The sequence below is a fragment of the Pseudorasbora parva genome, chromosome 3 (assembly GCF_024679245.1).
Source record: "Pseudorasbora parva isolate DD20220531a chromosome 3, ASM2467924v1, whole genome shotgun sequence".
NCBI lineage: Eukaryota > Metazoa > Chordata > Actinopteri > Cypriniformes > Gobionidae > Pseudorasbora > Pseudorasbora parva.
The window spans coordinates 29,485,649-29,504,360 of NC_090174.1; the positions used below are offsets into that span (position 1 = coordinate 29,485,649).

Sequence of the window (18,712 nt, forward strand, 5' to 3'; positions counted from 1 at the left end):
TGAAGTACATTATTTGTGTTTTAGCCTAGGCTTACAGAGTTGTGTTAACCAGTGCACTTAATATAGAACACAACTTGTGACACAGATGGCGTTGCTTTGAAACATGTTGACCTCATTGCCCACAGTATCTGTTGCAACAAAGTAGGTCATTTTCTCCCCATGAGACAGACAGTAACACAACTGTTCACAATTGCCTAAATGCAGGATCTCAGTGGCCAAAAAAAAAAAAAACATAAATAAATAAATGGGATTTTGTCAAAGTTTTACCTTCTGTATTCTATATGCTAGGCTACTATACACTTTGTGGTGGACAACAAACTTTCTGTTAATTCCCATATGACTTTGTGTTGCTATGGTAGAAAACAAGCACGCATGAACAAAGCTAAAAAACGAGATGAACCAGCTTTTCTGGGGTGTTCTTGTTACCGTCATTAATCAGTTTATTTTTTAACAGCACTTACAGCGCTGTTGGTGGGAACACTAATAAAATAAATAGTACCATAATAGTTACCCAAGATAGGTAAACATTAATTGACCTGCTCTTCAAAACAGGTGGTATTGTGAAACTGCTCTTTGAGCCTTGTTTATCTGGACATCAGTCATTCACTTGAATGTGTCATTGTGGAATCAGGTCTCTGTTCAATTTTCCTTGAACAGCTGATAAAAGTTTATCTGATCACCCAACAGAGCCAGTTTTCTTGAAAACTGAGTTGTGGGGGAGGTGTTACTTTTAAACTTATTTCACTCCTGATCATGAAATTAACAATAAATAGCCTATGTGGTAAAATAATCACTGTCTGAGGGTTTTAGAGGGCAACCAGGACAAGATTCTTAACATGTCATAATCATCAGTTTCTTTTTAGACTTATAGATATGGCCTTGTCTGCTGTGGGTCTATGTTAACCCCACAAGACTTGGCATTTAAAAGTGCTCTAATAATATCACAGGCTGGTCAGCATTTATGTTCATGTTATAAATTAAAGATTCTTCTTTTAGACCACTGCTCTCCTAAAGTGAAAATGTAATTTGTAGTGCTTTCGCTTTCAGTCAGTTGTTAACAGCAAAAATAGGCCTACATTGAACAACTTACAAAGAAATTGTTTGTAATTACTATTACGGGAAATAGCTTTATCGCATAAATATGTTGAAATTCACTAGAAATTTCCTGGTTATTATTGCCCAGATACACATCACGTGAGCTGCCACATCACCAGACTGAAACGATTTTTTTGTACAGGCAGTTCAAGATCACGTGTATCTTCTTGAACTGTGTGTGTGTGTGTGTGTGTGTGTGTGTGTGTGTGTGTGTGTGTGTGTGTGTGTGTGTGTGTGTGTGTGTGTGTGTGTGTGTGTGTGTGTGTGTATGTGTGTGTGTGTGTGTGTGTGTGTGTGACTCAAGCGAAATATCACTTGATCTGCATCATCGTCAGACATGCCAGGACACTGAAAGAGTCCACTGGACAAAGATATTTTAATGTCAGTGAGATTATTTTGGTTAAATAAAAGTCAAACAAAAAAATGCAGAATATTAAGGAAAAAGTTACGATCATATAACTGGCCTGTTTAAAAGTTTTACCACAATGTCGTTTGAAAAAGTTAATATAGCCTATGCATTTATAGCTATGTGTCAAGACTCCAATTGTTAATTTAACACTGTCCCCCAAAAAACTGCCATGTTATATAGGCTATCTGTATATATTATTTGTTCATATAGCCTACTACAATTCAGCTCATTTAGAAGAAAACATGTTTTTCTTTCTGCTCTCTGATATTATCCTGGTCTTTAGGCTCTAGCAACAGTCGAACGGGTGGAACCAGATGACGCCCAGGGCAAAAGCAGCTGGCTGAAGCATGTGACAGTCAACAGTGTGTTTTGCAAACAGGGGCGATGGTTATCAACAGAATGTAGAATGTTAAACATGAGAGCATGACTAACAGTTTAAACCGGTTAGGTTAAAGACGACCAACAACACCTTTAGCATATATAAAGTTGAAGGTGCTACAACACGAATGGCGTGCGTAACTAAAGATGAAAGGTAGGTTATGTAAGCTTTACTGTCGCTGCTTAATGCAGACATTCACCGTGCTGTGGACCAAAACTGTGATCGAAAAAGGACATCTTAACACATAACATCCACGGGTGTTTGTAGCTGCATACACCCTAAATCAGTCCCTTAAAAAACGTGACAAGTCAGGTGATTATATAGCCTACATTGATAAACACACGAGCCAAAAGGCACAGATTGTCTTCTAATGTAAATAATCTGTTGTTTCCAGGGAGCGCGATGGTCTTGTGAAACACACGGGGGGTTGCCACTGCGGAGCGGTGCGTTATGAGGTGTGGAGCGCTCCAGATTTACACGTGTTCAATTGCAAGTAAGAGCAATTCAATCAGTTGGTATCATCCGCTGGTCTAATCGTGTGATTGTGTGCTCACGTAGTTTCTGAACAGAACAAGCGACCGAAATTCAGCAGTTAGAATGTTATCGAGGCCATTTTACATACGGAAAATACCTAAATCTTTGTCGACAAAGATTATTGTGTATTTCACTTATAGCAAAAAGTCAAAGTGATGTGACAATGTTGTTATATGATTATCATTTTTATTTATGGAATTGTACATTAAGATATTGTGTGAAAATGGATTGAATCAGGGTTTAACACACCCGCGCGCGCACACACACACGTTAGACTATACAGGTACGTACTGGTCATATAATTCGAATATCATAAAGTTGATTCATTTTACTAATTCCATTCAAAAAGTACAACTTGTATATTAGCCTATATTCATTAAAACTTTGGACCACTCAGCAGTCCTTTTTGTCTTTAGCCCAAACGAGATGCTTCTGATGCGGTCTGTTGTTCAAGAGTGGCTTGACACAAGGAATGTGACAGCTGAAACCCATGTCTTGCATATGTCTGTGCATATGTCTGTGCGTCCCACTTGAAGCACTGACTCCAGCTGCAGTCCACTCTTTCACATTTTTTAAATGGGTTTTATTTCACAATCCTCTCCAGGGTGCGGTTATCCCCATTGCTTATACACTTTTTCTACCACATATTTTCATTCCCTTTGCCTATCTATTAAAGTTCTTAGACACAGAGCTCTGTGAACAGCCAGCCTCTTTTGCAATGACCTTTTGTGTCATTGTGCCCTCCTTGTGCAAGGTGTCCATCTTTTTGAAAGTTGTCAAGTCAGCAGTCTTCCTCCTGATTGTGTAGCCTACAGAACTAAACTTAAGCTTGGAACATACTCTGCAAGAACAAAGACATTTCTTTGTTTCTCGAGGTGGCAAAAACAAGAACAAAGTTTGTTCTGGCCAGTACATTCCATAGTTCTTGAGAAAAGCAGGCGCCGATCATCTGTTTCTCAGCATAAACCACGCCCACTTCAAATGTATGACCAATCACATAATAGTTCTCAGACACCCGCAAGAAAAAAGTTCTGCTCAGGCGATGTGTCGAGAAGCTGCGAGAACTCCCAAACCAGGGCTGCGAGAACAAAATGATGTCATTTTGTTCTCGCAGCCCTGTGATATATGATGATATAATTTGATACTTGATCAAACCAATGTATCTACCAATGCATTCTTGAAATATATATATTTCAAGAATGCATTGGTAGATACATTGGTTTGATCAAGTATCAAATTATATCATGGTTTGTACCGTATATTGGTTTGATCAAGCATTGGCTTGTTCAGTTATATTGGTTTGATCAAGTATATATTGTTTTAGGATCTAAAGCAATAGTACTTGATCAAACCAATAAATACAAACAATTATATACTTGATCAAAGGAATAATTTTTAAAACCATACTTGATTGAGAGTAAGTAAATTCAAACATAGGTTAAGCTAAACTCTGCAGGGCTGGATTTGAGGAACCCTGGTTTAGATACATCGGTTTGCTAAAGTGTATTTTGGTTTGTTGAAGTACATATTGTTTATTTTAGTTTGGTTCATTCAAGCATGCAGTGGTTTATATACATTGGTTTTTTAATTTATACGGTTTGTTGAAATATATAATAAATGCTAGCTTGAGAAAAATGAAGAAAGATGGTGTCAGCTTTTAAAGTCATTGTGTAAACCTCCTACTGATGGTCTTGATTTCTGTTGTGTCTCAGTTGCAGTATTTGTACAAAGAAACAGAATCGTCACTTTATTGTGCCAAAATCCCAGTTCACCTTGCTGCAGGTATGTATTTTGAAGCATGTGCACAGGATCTGGTTGAGCAGTATGCATATAATGTTTAATTATACAATAATAATGTTTCATAGGGATTAGACAACATGACCACATACACATTTAACACACATATGGCTAAGCACACATTCTGCAAAACGTGCGGCATCCAGAGTTTCTACACTCCACGTTCCAACCCTGATGGATTTGGTGAGTTGATTATTGCGTTTTTATTTTTACAGGCCATATTTACCGCATGTTATAGATAAACTACTATAGCTTCCTTTGTATTGAATTATGGAGCATTTCATTTCATTTTTTTATTTTTTTTTACATGTATTTTGCCATGACTTTACAGGTGTGGCACCTCATTGTTTGGACCCTGGAACAGTGAGAAGTGTGACTGTAGAGGATTTCTGTGGGCAAAACTGGGAGGAAAGTATGCAGAAGCATCAGACTATTAAAAATATGTCAAAACCAACACTGGAGACATAATTGACGGTTTCCTATGGCCTTTTGAATAGTTTGACTTTCAGAATGCATCCTCAACCAAGAAGACTTAAGGATTGGACTTAACGACACCATTTTCAACAAAAAAATTGAAAACTTTTTGTTTTGGCCTGTCATCCCCATGACAATGGCACTTTGGGGGCCTGAAAATAAAACATTTTTGGAAACAACTATTTCGTTCCCATGTAAACAACAAAACGCAATTTTGTGAAAGCTGTGATGTCATGAGCATGACATAATTTACCATGAGCATACGTATAACGTGTTCAGTCCATAGGAAAAGGGCAAGTACTTGACAGCCGAAACAACAGTGACATTGCAAACTACTGACCTGGCATGCATAATACAGCGTTTTTGTCATATCTGTGTGAATGGCTATTGTTTTGACAACGTTGTTGTCTGTATGCAAAACTTCTCAAAAATGCAAAGGAAAAAACTTTCTGTTTTTAGTAGATTGTTGTGTAAATGCATTAGAGTGCACTCACCTCTTTCTTAAGACATGTTTATCAATGTACTAGACACCATGCCTGGTTTCACAGATAGGGTTAAGACTAAGATAGGATTAGGCCTTAGTTCAATTGGGACATTTAAGTAACTTTTATAAATGTGCCCTAAACAAAAAACATTACTGGTGTGCATCTTGAGACAAACAATGGCACTGACATTAAGCACTAATCATATTAAAATATATCAGTGCAAGATTCTTTCAGTTAAAATGACTCAAACATGCATTTTAGTCTGGGCCTAGTTTAAGTCTTGTTTGTGAAACCAGGGACATGAAATCAAATTTGGGGTTTTGTGGCTTTTGTGTACTAGCTTTGAGGCTATAAAGGCGAACACTACTCCTAATTGTTGACAAAATGCGGCTTTATAGATATAAAAATTTACAATAAACATTTGTCTTCTTAAAAAAAAAATATATATATATATATATATATATATATATATATATATATATTTTAAATTAACGCAGTCTCTAGACCTCCCCCTATATTCCAGAGGTAATATCTAGGGATTTTATAATTGTGAAGGGATGATATTTTTGGTATGTACTACCAAAGTTCCCGTTTCATTAAGAAATGTATCAAAAGATACATTTTAATGAGAAACGGAATGGAAATCTTTTAGACATTTAGAAGGACTTTATTAAGATTGTAATAAAGATTGTAATAAAGTCCTAAGATTGTAATAAAGATTGTAATAAAGTCCAAAGGAGGAATGATATTTGTATTGTCCTCCAACTTTGTATTGAGGATCTTGTCATATATAAGGAAAGGCACTAAAACCATTATTTTTTTTAAAAAACAGAACTACATTCACCAAACCATTTCATGCTGTTTTTTTCTCCCCTCTCACTTTATTAAAATTAAAAATAGTTGTTGCTCAACAAATTATATGTATATATTCATAACCAAATCAAAGTCAAAACGGGGAACATAATAAATTTAGAATTACAGGTTCACTTAAAAATAATTCAGAAATACAGTTTTGAACACAAACAGAATTAGAACATTTGGTACAGTATTGACCCGTTTAGAACAGTGCTTCAACTCTACATCAATAAGGCCAATAACAACAGTATCCGCAAATGTAAACAATATACAGAATAAACTTGTGCTTTCTCCATTCCCTGCACAATCTGCTCTTTGGATTCAGCTACTCTATTAAAGATCTTATCTAGGCTAAACCTCTCCAGAAAACGTTTGAGATACAGTGTACATAGGTCCATTATGCCAGCATTTCTCCATTAGCATTGGCAGGTTGAATATGCTGGCTGAACCTTTTTAAATATGCTGTCACTATATAGTATTTTAATGACAGCATATTTGGAATGTGGTTAAATAAAAAAAAAAAGAAACATGAAGTAAACTTTTACTTTAAGAAAATTCAGTGCATAACTTTAGTCCTACATGGACAGGAACAGTGTCCAGGACAATCTAACCCAGAGGTCTTTAACCCTGCTCCTGGGGACCCACTGCCCTGCAGAGTTTAGCTCCAACCCCAATTGAAGACAAGTTTTAAGCTAATCAAGCTCTTCAGGATCACTTGTTGAAAATACACAGGCAGGTGTGCTGAAGCAGGTTAGAAATAAATTTTGCAGGACAGTGGGTCCCTAGGAGCAGGGTTGAAGACCTCTGATCTAACCTAATAAATTTTCACATTCTTTGTATCCACAATGATGGCCTGGAATGTGTTTACGAACATGTAGCGTGAGAACAGTATGTAGAGTCGGCGGAACCACAGCAGCTGAGAGCGATGACAGAGCATGGCTTTCTGAGGAAGGGAGAGGAGAGAGAAATGAACAAACAGCAACACAGAGCAATGACTTCAATTTTACTATTTGCTGATTTCTTTTTCTTTTTTTTAAATATGACCTATTATAATTAACCAGGTAGATGACCTGACCCAAGATGACAGACGGATCAACGAGGGCTTAACATGCTACTGTAAGGAGCCAGACTGGTGGAGCCAGTTCAGGCTTTGGCAGTCAGACAGAGGAACTGCGTAATTCAGAGACCTCTCGGCAGGATTAGTTAATGCTTAAAGTATAGGTTCAAAGTACCAATGTGTTAGCCAGCAACACAGTTTTTGTTTTGAGAAGGAGCTTTTTTTTGTTATGGATGTTCTGTATTCATGGCCTGCCATTCAGTCTTTGGTCTGGAAATCTGAAAACTGCTGTTCTGTAAAAGCTGAGAAACACGTGAGACTCATAATGTTTGGAAGGCATAACCGATCCTTTCTGATCATAACTGATCCAGGGTGTGTAAAGTTTTAGTTTAGAGCTTATCAGGTCTAATCAGTGCTTAAACTTTTTGTTGACTCATGGCACACCTTGGCACGTTTATACTCCTTCTGTCCAATGACACAGCAGAAATCAGAGGGGAGGAGCCAGCTGACCGGCAGCTCTAAGACTGATAGGTACTTTCTGAGGATGCTGATGGAGTGGAGAGAGAAGATCTGACAACCTGTATAAACAGACAAATTAAAAAAAGTTAAAAGGGTAGTAAAACACGATTTCACTTTTCTAACTTTGTAATGTTGCTGTTTGAGCATAAACAACATCTGCAAAGTTACAACGCTCAAAGTTTAAAGCAAAGGAAGATATTTGCTTTTAAAGAAATCACTTTTTAAGGACTACAGCAAACGGCCGGTTGGGAACTACAGCCTTTTCCTCCAGATTTCAGATTTATACTTTATTGTCCTCAGGAGAGGAAATATGCTTCCACAGACTGTACCAGGTGCAACATCCAGCACACATAACATACACATACTTCACAGAATACACAAGCATACACAGAAGGCATCAACAACAAACCTATAAGATATGAGAATTATTCACTATGTAAGTTCAGTGCTCTTATTGCTGAAAGTACAAAACTTTTCCCTAGGCGTGATTTTTTATGGGGTAGCTGTCTGTATCTCCGGCCTGAGGGAAGAAGGATGAAACATGAATTGAGGGGGTGACTAGGATTTTGTATAATAGTTTTTGCTCTGCGAATGATAGCAGTGTTAATCACACCTGTCAAATTGGGAGTTGACAAACCGATTATTTTTGAACAGGTGTTGGTGATTTTAAGTAGCTTATTTCTATTAGTTAAAGAGAGCATGTTGAAATAGCAAGCGGCACAGTACAAAAGAATAGATTCAATGATACTTCGATAAAGGAGAAGCAAAAGATGTGGTTTAACTGAAAGAGATCTTAGTTTACGTACGACAAATAGTCTTTGTTGGCAGCGTTTCTGAATGTCTGTGACGTGTTAATCAAAACTCAATTTCTTGTCCATGATAATGCCTAGATACCTGAAACTGTTGACAATTTCCACTGGCTGGCCATTAATGGAGATAGGGCAGTGAGAGGTGGCGAGATTCCGACATGTGTCAATATTCAACTCCTTGGTTTTTGTAATATTAAGGAGGAGATGACTATCCATGCACCATTGGCTAAAATGAGCAACAGATTGGTGGTATGCGGAATCTGAGTCCTTGCCCGTGAGAAGAGCGAGTATGGCTGTGTCATCTGAATATTTAAAGTATTCTCCAGACTAGCTGACATCAGCGGGTTCAATATTTACATAAACCCCTTCTTCGAGAATATTAAATAAGGGGGGGCGAGGCCATTTTTTATTGCTGTGGAGAAGAGTAGGCTGGAGTGTGCTAGGCGGTTAGCCAATCACAACACAGCCGGGCCAGCGAACCAATCTGAGCCCATTGCGTATTTTTGATAGCCTAGAAATCTAGATGCACCCTAGCGGCAGCAAATCTAATGTGCAGCGAGAGTCGTCTAGCAATTCTCAATACACGTCTGAGCTGTAAAAACCAAACTCTGGTCGGGCCAATCACATCGTGTATAGAGTTGGTGGGCAGGGCTTAACATAATGGCGGCAGAGTTGCGCTTGCGTGCTTCTAGTAAATACATAAGCTGGCGAACGGCGGTCTTTTGAATCAGCTTTGACCGCGACTCTGGAAGACTTGAGGTTAAGCTTTTCTCTGAGAAAAGAACAAAGAACGGCACTGAAGGCATTCTTAAAAAGGAAAGATGTGTTCTGAGTTTTGCCGACCGGATACGGTAAAAGTTTAATCTTCACATGTTTACTAGCTTCAACTAGTTCTGCTTCACCTTCGTTGCTCTGGTTGGTTGTAGCGCTATCCTATCGCGTGCAGAGTGAGTTTGAAAGACAACCGTTTATCCTGCCCCACGGATTGATACCTGTCAATGGTGAGTTTCCAGACCAAACATCTTGATGTGGGTCTGACTTGTCAGGCTATATTTTTGAGGGACCGGCTTCATAGAACCAGGAAACCATCAGACCGTTTGGACAAGGAGGGACAGAGCAGTGTAGAATAAAGGCAAAATATATGAAAAATAATGCAATTGTTTAAAAAGGAAGTATGAACACACGTTACAATGCACCCCACAAACACAATCAGGCCTTCGAAAGAATGTGTTTTACCACCCCTTTAAGCTAAGTACTGGTTTTCCACACCTTTTGGACTCTAGGCTTTTACAGTTACAGATTAATATTATGGAATGAGGATTTAAACATTTTATAGAGATTTTTGTCACAATAAGCTGATTCAATGGTGTTGTCTACTGATTAAACACTGGGGGCTCGAGGTTCACTGAGGATCTGTTACATAAATACGACTTATCCAGAAACAGATGGGAAACACCGGATTAACAGGACTAACCTGTCCTCATTATGAGTGGACATTCACTGAAAAAGAAATTCAGCTGGAAATTTAGGATAAATATAATAAAGCACATGTGTCAGTTCATAAAGCAGTCAGAACCCTGACCACTGATGTCAAATATTTTAATCACTAGCCTACCGAGGCCAGAAACATGAACAGAAGACATCTTCATGTGACAGCATATCGACCCCTAGTGGTCTGAGTTGTGAACTGACCATTTTATTTCCATCAGTTTTGCTCTAGTCTAGTCTAATCGATCAGATGTCTTTCATCCTTTTTGTTCTTTGCTTTCTGACAAAATGTTGACACAGCAGAACTATGATATCAGTAATTTCTCCACTTGGGTGTAAGAAAGGATTGGTCCTGCCTGGGAAACTGTTTATGCAAGTATACTGGGAATGTTTTCCTGAGTGCACTTAATAGAGTGTACCAGTAGGTGGTGTACTTTGCCTAGAAAACATCATCAGCACTCCCAACGTGGGCAGGATGATGAATAATGAAAATAATTTTAAACATTATATTATGCTAAATATATTATTTAACTATAATATAATGAGACTTACCTTCAGGTAGTCGTCCAGCAGAAGCTAGATGACTGTTGCCAAAGATATTAAAAAGAAAAAAGAAAATATGATTAATGTAACACACCAAACTCAAATGCTCCAAAAACATATTCTTAATGAGCATTAAAACATAAAACAACCTGATAAGCAGACTTAATTTCAGAAAATAAATATTTAATAAACGCTTATCTTGTCTATACATAGAATTTTAAGATTTTTTTTTTTTTGTTCTCTGGGGTTCAAATCAGTTTCATGCTCATAAAGAATATCATTTTTATTTAGTGTATCCATGTATTTGTTTTTAGACATAAATAAGAACCACATATTTACTTTAAACTGTAAAGTACTTTTCACAATAAATATTATTCCAAAACAAAATGAAAATATTTTGCTAATCACATTTTCTGTGGGTTCACATTCCCAGACCTCCGCTTGAAACTTTCCGGTAAATAGTTTTTTTTCCTGCCATTACAAATGCACTCTTCACTCAGCACACCTATATCGTAAATCACTTATTCTATTTAAGTGTAGAAAAAAAGTAAAAGCAGCACAACAGTTTCAACATTGATAAGACATGTTTCTTGAGCAGTAAATCATCATATTAGAATGATTTCTGAAGGGTCATGTGACACTGAAGACTGGAGTAATGATGCTGAAAATTCAGCTTTGCCACCACAGCAATAAATTAAATTACAAATGTATTTATCTGCAGTCTTCTTAAGTGTCTCTCTTTCTCTCTTATTACACTGTGTGTGTGTGTGTTAAGGACACACACACTTCCTGAGGTCTTGGTTTTTCTCAGATTAGAGTGAGCTCTAAGTCCATATGCAGTTCTTGGAACTGTCTGTCATTGCCTGGCTCTCCCAGTCACAGCACCTGTGTTGGCCCCGGAGCTCAGCCCGAGATGACCCAGTCTCAGCGCCAATTTCACAGCTTCTCTCTCTCTCTCTCTCTCTCTCTCTCTCTCTCTCTCTCTCTCTCTCTCTCTCTCTCTCTCTCTCTCTCTCTCTCTCTCTCTCTCTCTCTCTCTCTCTCTCTCTCTCTCTCTCTCTCACACACACACACACACACACACACACACACACACACACACACACACACACACACACACACACACACACACACACACACACACACACACTCACACTCACACTCACACACACACACGGTTTGCTATCTTTGTAGAGATTCCATAGACGTAATGGTTTTTTGGTTTTTATATGCTATATATTCTATCCCCTTACATTAACCTACCTGTCACACAAAACTTTCTGAATTTTTACACTAAAAAAAGCCCTTCCATATGATTTAAGCTTGTTTCCTCATGGGGACCTCAAATCAAGTCCCTGCAGAGTCCCCATGAGTCTGTGTGCATTCAGGTTGAATTCCCCACCGGGATAAAAAAACATGAACAGACATACACACGCACACAAATAATTTAATCTACAACAGCACAGAAGAGACAAATGTCAGTAAGATTGGCTTGGTCTTTTATAACTAAATATTGCTCAATACCTAAATGTGGATTGTTCTGACTGTTTTACTGCAACCCTTTAAGTAAGTCATTGCCTCACTCCTGCAGAAAACTTTATCTCCTGTTGTTTTGATCACCCCTATTAATGATTTAAGGGTTGATGCCCTTGTGTAGAAGACAGGATTAGGATTCATACAGTGTTTGAAGGCATCGGGCAAAGTCCTGCAGTGAATTGTTGCAACTTGAAAAACAAGCTGTCTGATCTAAGACAGAGGATCTGGTTTTCCTCTCCTTCTGAACTGATTCAGTGTTTTGCTTTGCTGGAATGCATGTAATGTGCACAATTATTTGTGTAGTAATGGTATGATATCTAGATATAGCTGAGTGAATATTTGGCAGGAATACAATATTGTGAAATATTATTACAATAAAAAAGCTATTTGAATACATTGATTGATTGCAAAGCTGAATTTACTCCAGTCTTCAGTGTCACGTGATTCTCAGATTTTGGTGTTTTTATTATTCCCATCAGTGTTGAAAATAGTTGTGATGAATGGAGCTCTTTCCTATTTCATCTGGACCCACTAGGAACAATTCAGGTAATGTTAAATAAGCAACATTAGGCTGTTTCCTTTTCAAAATTGTAACAAGACACATCAAATAGCTGGCCAAACTTTAGAAAGTCTCTATTCTTGCCTTGGCTATTGTAACTGTTGCTTTATTTATTTTTTCCAGAAATGAGAACAATGTGACTATTTATTTTTTTAACTTGTGCAAATCTACTTTTCAGTAACTGCTAACATCCTGTTGTTGTGAAGTTAAATCTTGCATTAGGAAATCAGCACAAGAGTACCTGAGGGTCTTATAGATGGCAATATGATTGGCATGTCCACTCACACCTCTGCCATCAAATGTCAGCACCTGCAGAAACACAGAAATAAATCAGAAAATGAAAAATGTACTGTTATGCACACAACACGAGTCTTTTAACCAAGAAGATAGTGATTAATAAATTCTGCTAAATAGTGGCTGAGAAAAAACATTTACAAGTCATAATAGTTATGATTATAGCCATTACGCATATGCTTGAATACGTATGCAATAAATTACATTTTAAAATATATTCAAACAGAAAACACTTATTTTAAATTGTAATAATATTTCACACCATTACTGTTTTCACTATATTTATGCTCAAATAAATGCAGCCTTGGTTTGCATAAGAGACTTTAAAAACCATGAAACACTTTTTAACCAACTCTAACCATTACTATACATCACCAATGGTAATTAAATTTATATTTCAAGTTAAGTTATGCTAATCCTGTGCACATTCTACTTTTTGGTGGAAAAACTAGGTGGAACTTTTCTGTTGCATCCCACAACAGAATCTAGTACGCAAGAACTTAAACTTTTTTCCCCCATCTGCATTCTTTCTTCCCACTGAAGAACAGGGTGAAAAGGTGAACACAAGATGAAAAAACAAGCAAAAGAAAAGAACTTGAAAATAGATGAAACACAAGCCAAAGAAAAGCAGTAATTTGAAGACTCAGCAGTGGACTTGGTGGGAGTTGTTGCCAGAACTATGTGGAAAGACTTCTATCCGTGCATCGTCTGCTGTGTCACCAGACGAGGGATTCTGTCTTTGGGAATGGGTGCTTTCCAAGCAGCTGCTGTGCATACAGTTCATCCGGAAAGTATACACAGCGCTTCACTTTTTCCACATTTTGTTATGTTACAGCCTTATTCCAAAATGGATTGAATTCATTATTTTTTTCCTCAATTATACAAACAAACCCCCATAATGACAATGTAAAATAAGTTTGTTTAAAATCTTAGCAAATGTATTAAAAATAAAAATGGACAAACAACAACAACAAAAAAATCACATAAAATTTCACAGCCTTTGCTCAATAGTTTATTGAAGCCCTTTTGGCACCAATTACAGCCTTGAGTCGGTTTGAGTATGATGCTCAAATTTGGCTCACCTATTTTTGGGCAGTTTCTGCTGCCACCACCGTACTTTACTGTAGGGATGGTATTGGCCAGGTGATGAGCGTTGCCTGGTTTCCTCCAGACATGACACTTGCCATTCAATCCAAAGAGTTCAATCTTTGTTTTATCAGACCAGATCATTTTGTTTCTCATGATCTGATAGTCTTTCAGGTGCCTTTTGGCAAACTCCAGATGGGCTCACATGTGTGGTTAGGCCACTCTTCCATACAGGCCTGAATGGTGGAGAGCTGCAAAGATGTTTGTTCTTCTGGAAGGTTTTCCTCTCTCCACAGAGAAATGCTGGAGCTCTATTAGAAAGACCATCAAGTTCTTGGTCACCTCCCTGACTAAAGCCCTTCTCCCTCAATCGCTCAGTTTGGCCAGATGGACAGCTCTAGGAAGAGTCCTGGTGGTTCCAAACTTCTTCTATTTACAGATGATCGAGGCCACTGTGCTCATTGGGACCTTCAATGCTGCAGAAACTTTTCTGTACCCTTCCCCAGATCTGTGTCTTGAGGTCCACAGACATTTCCTTGGACTTCATTGCTTGGTTTGTGCTCTGACATGCTCTGTTATCTGTGGGACCTTATATAGACAGGTGTGTGCCTTTCCAAATCATGTCCAATGAAATGAAATTACCACAGGTGGAATCCAGTCAAGTTGTAGAACTAATTCAAGGATGATCAGTGGAAACAGGAGCACCTAATCTCAATTTTGAGTGCCATGGTAAAGGCTGTGAATACTTATGATTTTTTGTTGTTGATTTTTTAATACATTTGCAAATATTTCAAACAAACTTCTTTGACGTTGTCATTCTGGTGTTTTGTTTGTAGAATTGAGGAAAAAAATATTTAATTTAATCAATTTTGGAATAAGGCTTTAACATAACAAAATGTGGAAAAAGTGAAGTGTTGTGGATATCTTCTGGATGCACTGTAGCTTGAGCTTGAGTGCCAAGGGTGGAGGAAAATATGGTTAACAAAATAATAGATTGTGGCAGGTATGCAGAGTGTTGCCAAACACAATGAGGCGAGTGAGTCAGCTCTCAGAAGAAACTATCGGCATGGGTGAGACAGAGAAGAAACTCTAAAAGCTGTGAACAGCCGAGAGACAGAATTATATGTTTACATGCATGGTAATAGTCCAGCTACAATTTTTAAAATGGTCTGTCTGTTCAGTGTACAAGACACAATGTAAAATGAAATGTTTGAAGTATTAAACACCCATCGCATGTCACCTATGTTTTTAAAACATGTGCAGAACAGTAAGGCCAATTACAGACTCATTAATGTGTGTACATGCTAGTTATCAACCAGCAAAAATTGGGCTAGCATGATTTTAACTGGATGAAAGAATTTACACAACCTTTTTTTAATAAATAACTGAAAATGAACTACAAAGTCTACACATTTATTGATATTTGCCTGTGAGATGAACGTTGAAAAGATAAACATGTCTGCACAGTGCATACGCATTCATTATGTAAAACCTAAGGAGTCAAAGATATCTCTTGAACCTCTTAAAGTCAGAGCCTGGTACGCACAGCAGTAATGCACATCTGTTTAAACCAGAGGAGTCTATTTGTGTAAAAGTGTCCTACCCACAATCCCCTGCTCCTTGTGAGAGAGCGGTAAGATGGCCACCACTCTTTCCCCACACGTTTGAAAGCCAAAATCAAATTTAAGTGTAATGTTATAGTTCAACATCAGTATTTCCATCCCCACAGCCTCTTCGACTTAAATTAAACATGAAATTAAGGGTGCAGCAGAACCATGTGCAGATCCACTGGATTCAGCAGCCTGTATTAGTGAGTGAGTGTGCGGTTTTAAGTCTGACTGGAGTGTTGCTGCAGTTGGCAGTCTGGTAGGAAGGATACCGGCTGCTGTTTTGTATGTATACTTATGGATGATAGGCGATGGAAGTAAACCAAGTCATGTTGCAAGAACACTGTTTTGTTTTCTGACTTGTTTATGCAAGTCCTCTGTGCTTGGCTTTCTTTTGGGAATTTCATGGCATGTGGGCTGAGAAAGAGGGAGAGTGAAGGACAAAGAAAACATTAAACAGTACACGTGATAAAAAGAGAGGAGGTGAAAGAGGGAAAAATGTTTGTTCTAATCTTGATTTCAGTTTTTTTTGGGATCTTTTCTGGAAGTCCTTAGTGCAGGCTGATAGATATCTGCTTTGGCTTGCCAGAAGTGACCCTGGGGAACCACATGTGTCTGCTTCAGCGGTATTATAGGATATTACAGCATGTGTAATTAGGGCTAAATACGAGGGGCCAATGAAAAGCTCGTCTGAGTGAATTAATCTTGCTGATATGGTCTCACTCAAAGCAACCTCATGAGAAAGACTCAAGCGATCAGATAAGCACAGTAAAAAGCTGGAATCTCAGAAAACCTCTGCAGCATATATCCCTCAGTCTCTTTGATTTGAAAGCCTCCCACCACTGGTATAATTAATATAATACAAAATATTATTCATCAATAATTTTTTAAGTCATCCTGCAGTCCCCTTGGAAGAATGCTGAGGCCCCCTAGTGGGACCCAGCCCATGTATTTGGACTATTATGAAGATCTGACATGACAATTTTAAGCCTCCATCCAGTCTAGGATCAGTGTTTTATTCTGAAATAAATACCTTATTTCAACACTATTATTTGGAGTGGTCTAAAAATATGACCAAAAGCAAGTAGAACACTAATTTCCCATCTTTCTTGTTGATTTTTGTATTTTTATTTATCATATATTTATCTTTTAGCTTGCCCTAAAGTTTATCTGAAACCTTGTGTTCCCTTACCATCAGTCTCTTTTGTGGCCGTTCGTTCTCTCAATGCATTATTAATAATGACCAAAACAAACATTTTAGATATCCCTTGGGATCATTCTGCAAAAAAGCACACACTTGTTTCCTGTTTTCCTGGGAATTTCTTTAGTGCACTCAACTCTTTCATAGATTTAAAGGCCTCTCACTGGTCTTATCTTCAAGACAGTACCCACTGTCATTTCACACTCTAAGAGCTCTCCCAACCTGCCAAGGTTTACTTCATACAAATAAACTCCAGTCTTCTGGATGAGATGGTCCTGAATGGATATTCTAGTAGTTTCCTACCAGACTGATGCCGTAGGTTTGGGTGTGTCTGAGGATCAGAGAGGAGACGAGTGCAGTGCTCCACTGGATCGCAGGGTCATCTGGAAGCTCTCTGCATGAACAAGAGAAAAACATAAAAGTGTCATATAGAAATTTTTATTAAAGAAAGAAAAATAAGACATGCCCTGTAGCCAACTAGATTTTTACAATAATGCTTGTGAGTGGTTGCATGTGCATTAATGTAAGGTTGTTAAACTGTTGAGAGTGGTTCAAAGTGAGTTGCTATGTGGTTGCTAGGTCATTGGTGGGGGAGGATTTCCTGGGCCAAATTAGAAGAGCCCACCCGCACGTCTGTAAAATTTTGGTTTCTAGTTAGGGCTCGGGCCCTATGGAAGTCAATTTCTGTCACAAAGTTAAAAATAAAATAAAATAATAATTGAGTGATTTTTTTTTTAATAAAGTCACATTTGCAGTTGTTAGATAAAGGGTTGCACTGAATTAAAATAAAGTAATATTGGGACAAAGTCATGATTACCTTTTTATTGTTTCATGGGCCACATCAGTGTTTTCCCCCCATGCATTTTATAGTCTGGAAAAATCTAATCACTAAAGTTAAGTAATTAAACACCTCTCTCCAATGCCACATCATTATAAGGTATCATCCATACTGATAAATATGCCATCTGTGGCACATATAGTGCAAGACGAATTACAAACCAAGATTAATTCTGAGCAATAGTAATGACTCTTGACTTAGCAAGCACAAGTAATGAGTTGCATTATATACAATACTAAAGACACATATGATGGAAGAGGTTTGTATATAATGCACTGTCAATGTTCTATGTGTAAGTTTGCTTTGGACTGAGCAAAAAGCCTCTATGTGCCAACATACACACAGCTGCAACAAAACAGTGAGGTCCTGGAAGGGCAGGTTTTGGCCCAAGGGCTACAGTGGTGAGCGAGAGTCTCTCTATCTGATTTACTGCCACAGTCTCACTACCGCTCAGCTTGAACGCATCCAACAGTCCTCTCTGAAGTCTGGGATCAAAGGTCACCCAGGCTTTTCCCTCTCATTCATCTGTAACTACAGCTCAGGGAAAACAAGGGCCATGCATCAATCTCTCACTTTCTTTTAGTTCTCTCTCTCTCACACACACAACTTTCCCTTTCACTTGAACACCTCACATAGCTGCTGTGTAATGTATTGGGGTAAGAAGAAGCTCCGCCCACTGCGGACAATCACTGAAGTGCATGTTGTTGTTTTTTCTTGCCATGTTTTACTCCTAGACACCTTATCAAACATCAAATATTAGAACAGCGAAAAGAAATATAAAGAGAACAGTTGAGTGAGCTGGCTGTAGGGTAAGGATTGAGAGACAGAAACTTCAAAAGATAGTAGGCTGCCTACATAGGCAGTATTTTAAGTCATCGTAGGTGTGCTTGAGATGTGAAGGCTGTTTAAAAGGACTGCCTAAGACAATTTTAAGGCAGCGTCACATATACATTTTATGCAAACTGGAAATGGCAATCCAATACTGCAATGCAATACATAGTGTATGATGCAGGAGAAAGGTGGCAAGACTAACAGGTCTTTGAGGGTCAGAATTCTAGCTGATAGACAGGTGTTCAAATACTTATTTGCAGCTGTATCATACAAATAAATAGTTTAAAAAAATCATATTATGATTTCTGGATTTTTT

At 38.0% G+C, this 18,712-nt stretch overlaps 2 protein-coding genes across 3 annotated transcripts in view; one reads left to right on the forward strand and one right to left on the reverse strand.

Moving 5' to 3' along the window:
- The first annotated feature begins 1,829 nt into the window (after positions 1–1,829).
- On the forward strand, positions 1,830–5,057 carry cenpv (centromere protein V). Its single transcript, XM_067440092.1, has 5 exons — positions 1,830–2,036; positions 2,278–2,376; positions 4,130–4,199; positions 4,283–4,397; positions 4,546–5,057. Exons 1-5 carry the CDS (start codon positions 2,011–2,013, stop codon positions 4,680–4,682), a joined length of 447 nt encoding a protein of 148 aa, XP_067296193.1. The 5' UTR covers positions 1,830–2,010; the 3' UTR covers positions 4,683–5,057.
- A 615-nt stretch (positions 5,058–5,672) lies between these two features.
- pigl (phosphatidylinositol glycan anchor biosynthesis, class L) overlaps positions 5,673–18,712 on the reverse strand; it is a 32,655-nt gene continuing 19,615 nt past the window's right edge. The window contains exons 3-8 of one of the 2 annotated variants that reach the window (XM_067438343.1): positions 17,031–17,121; positions 12,781–12,848; positions 10,454–10,485; positions 7,530–7,663; positions 6,839–6,971; positions 5,673–6,650 (exon numbers count right to left, since the gene is read on the reverse strand). In XM_067438343.1, coding sequence (XP_067294444.1) covers positions 6,843–6,971; positions 7,530–7,663; positions 10,454–10,485; positions 12,781–12,848; positions 17,031–17,121 — 454 coding nt within the window. In that variant the 3' untranslated portion in view covers positions 5,673–6,650; positions 6,839–6,842. Of the gene's footprint in view, positions 6,972–7,529; positions 7,664–10,453; positions 10,486–12,780; positions 12,849–17,030; positions 17,122–18,712 lie in introns of both variants that reach the window. The other variant, XM_067438342.1, reaches the window with a different exon arrangement.

What these genes read in the sequence shown, in the direction of transcription:
- cenpv (XM_067440092.1), top strand. Translation starts at nt 2,011, where the DNA reads ATGGCGTGCGTAACTAAAGATGAAAG. An exon ending in TGCGTAACTAAAGATGAAAG is followed by an intron (nt 2,037 to 2,277) that starts GTAGGTTATGTA and finishes TGTTGTTTCCAG; the next exon opens with GGAGCGCGATGGTCTTGTGA. An exon ending in TTCCAACCCTGATGGATTTG is followed by an intron (nt 4,398 to 4,545) that starts GTGAGTTGATTA and finishes ATGACTTTACAG; the next exon opens with GTGTGGCACCTCATTGTTTG.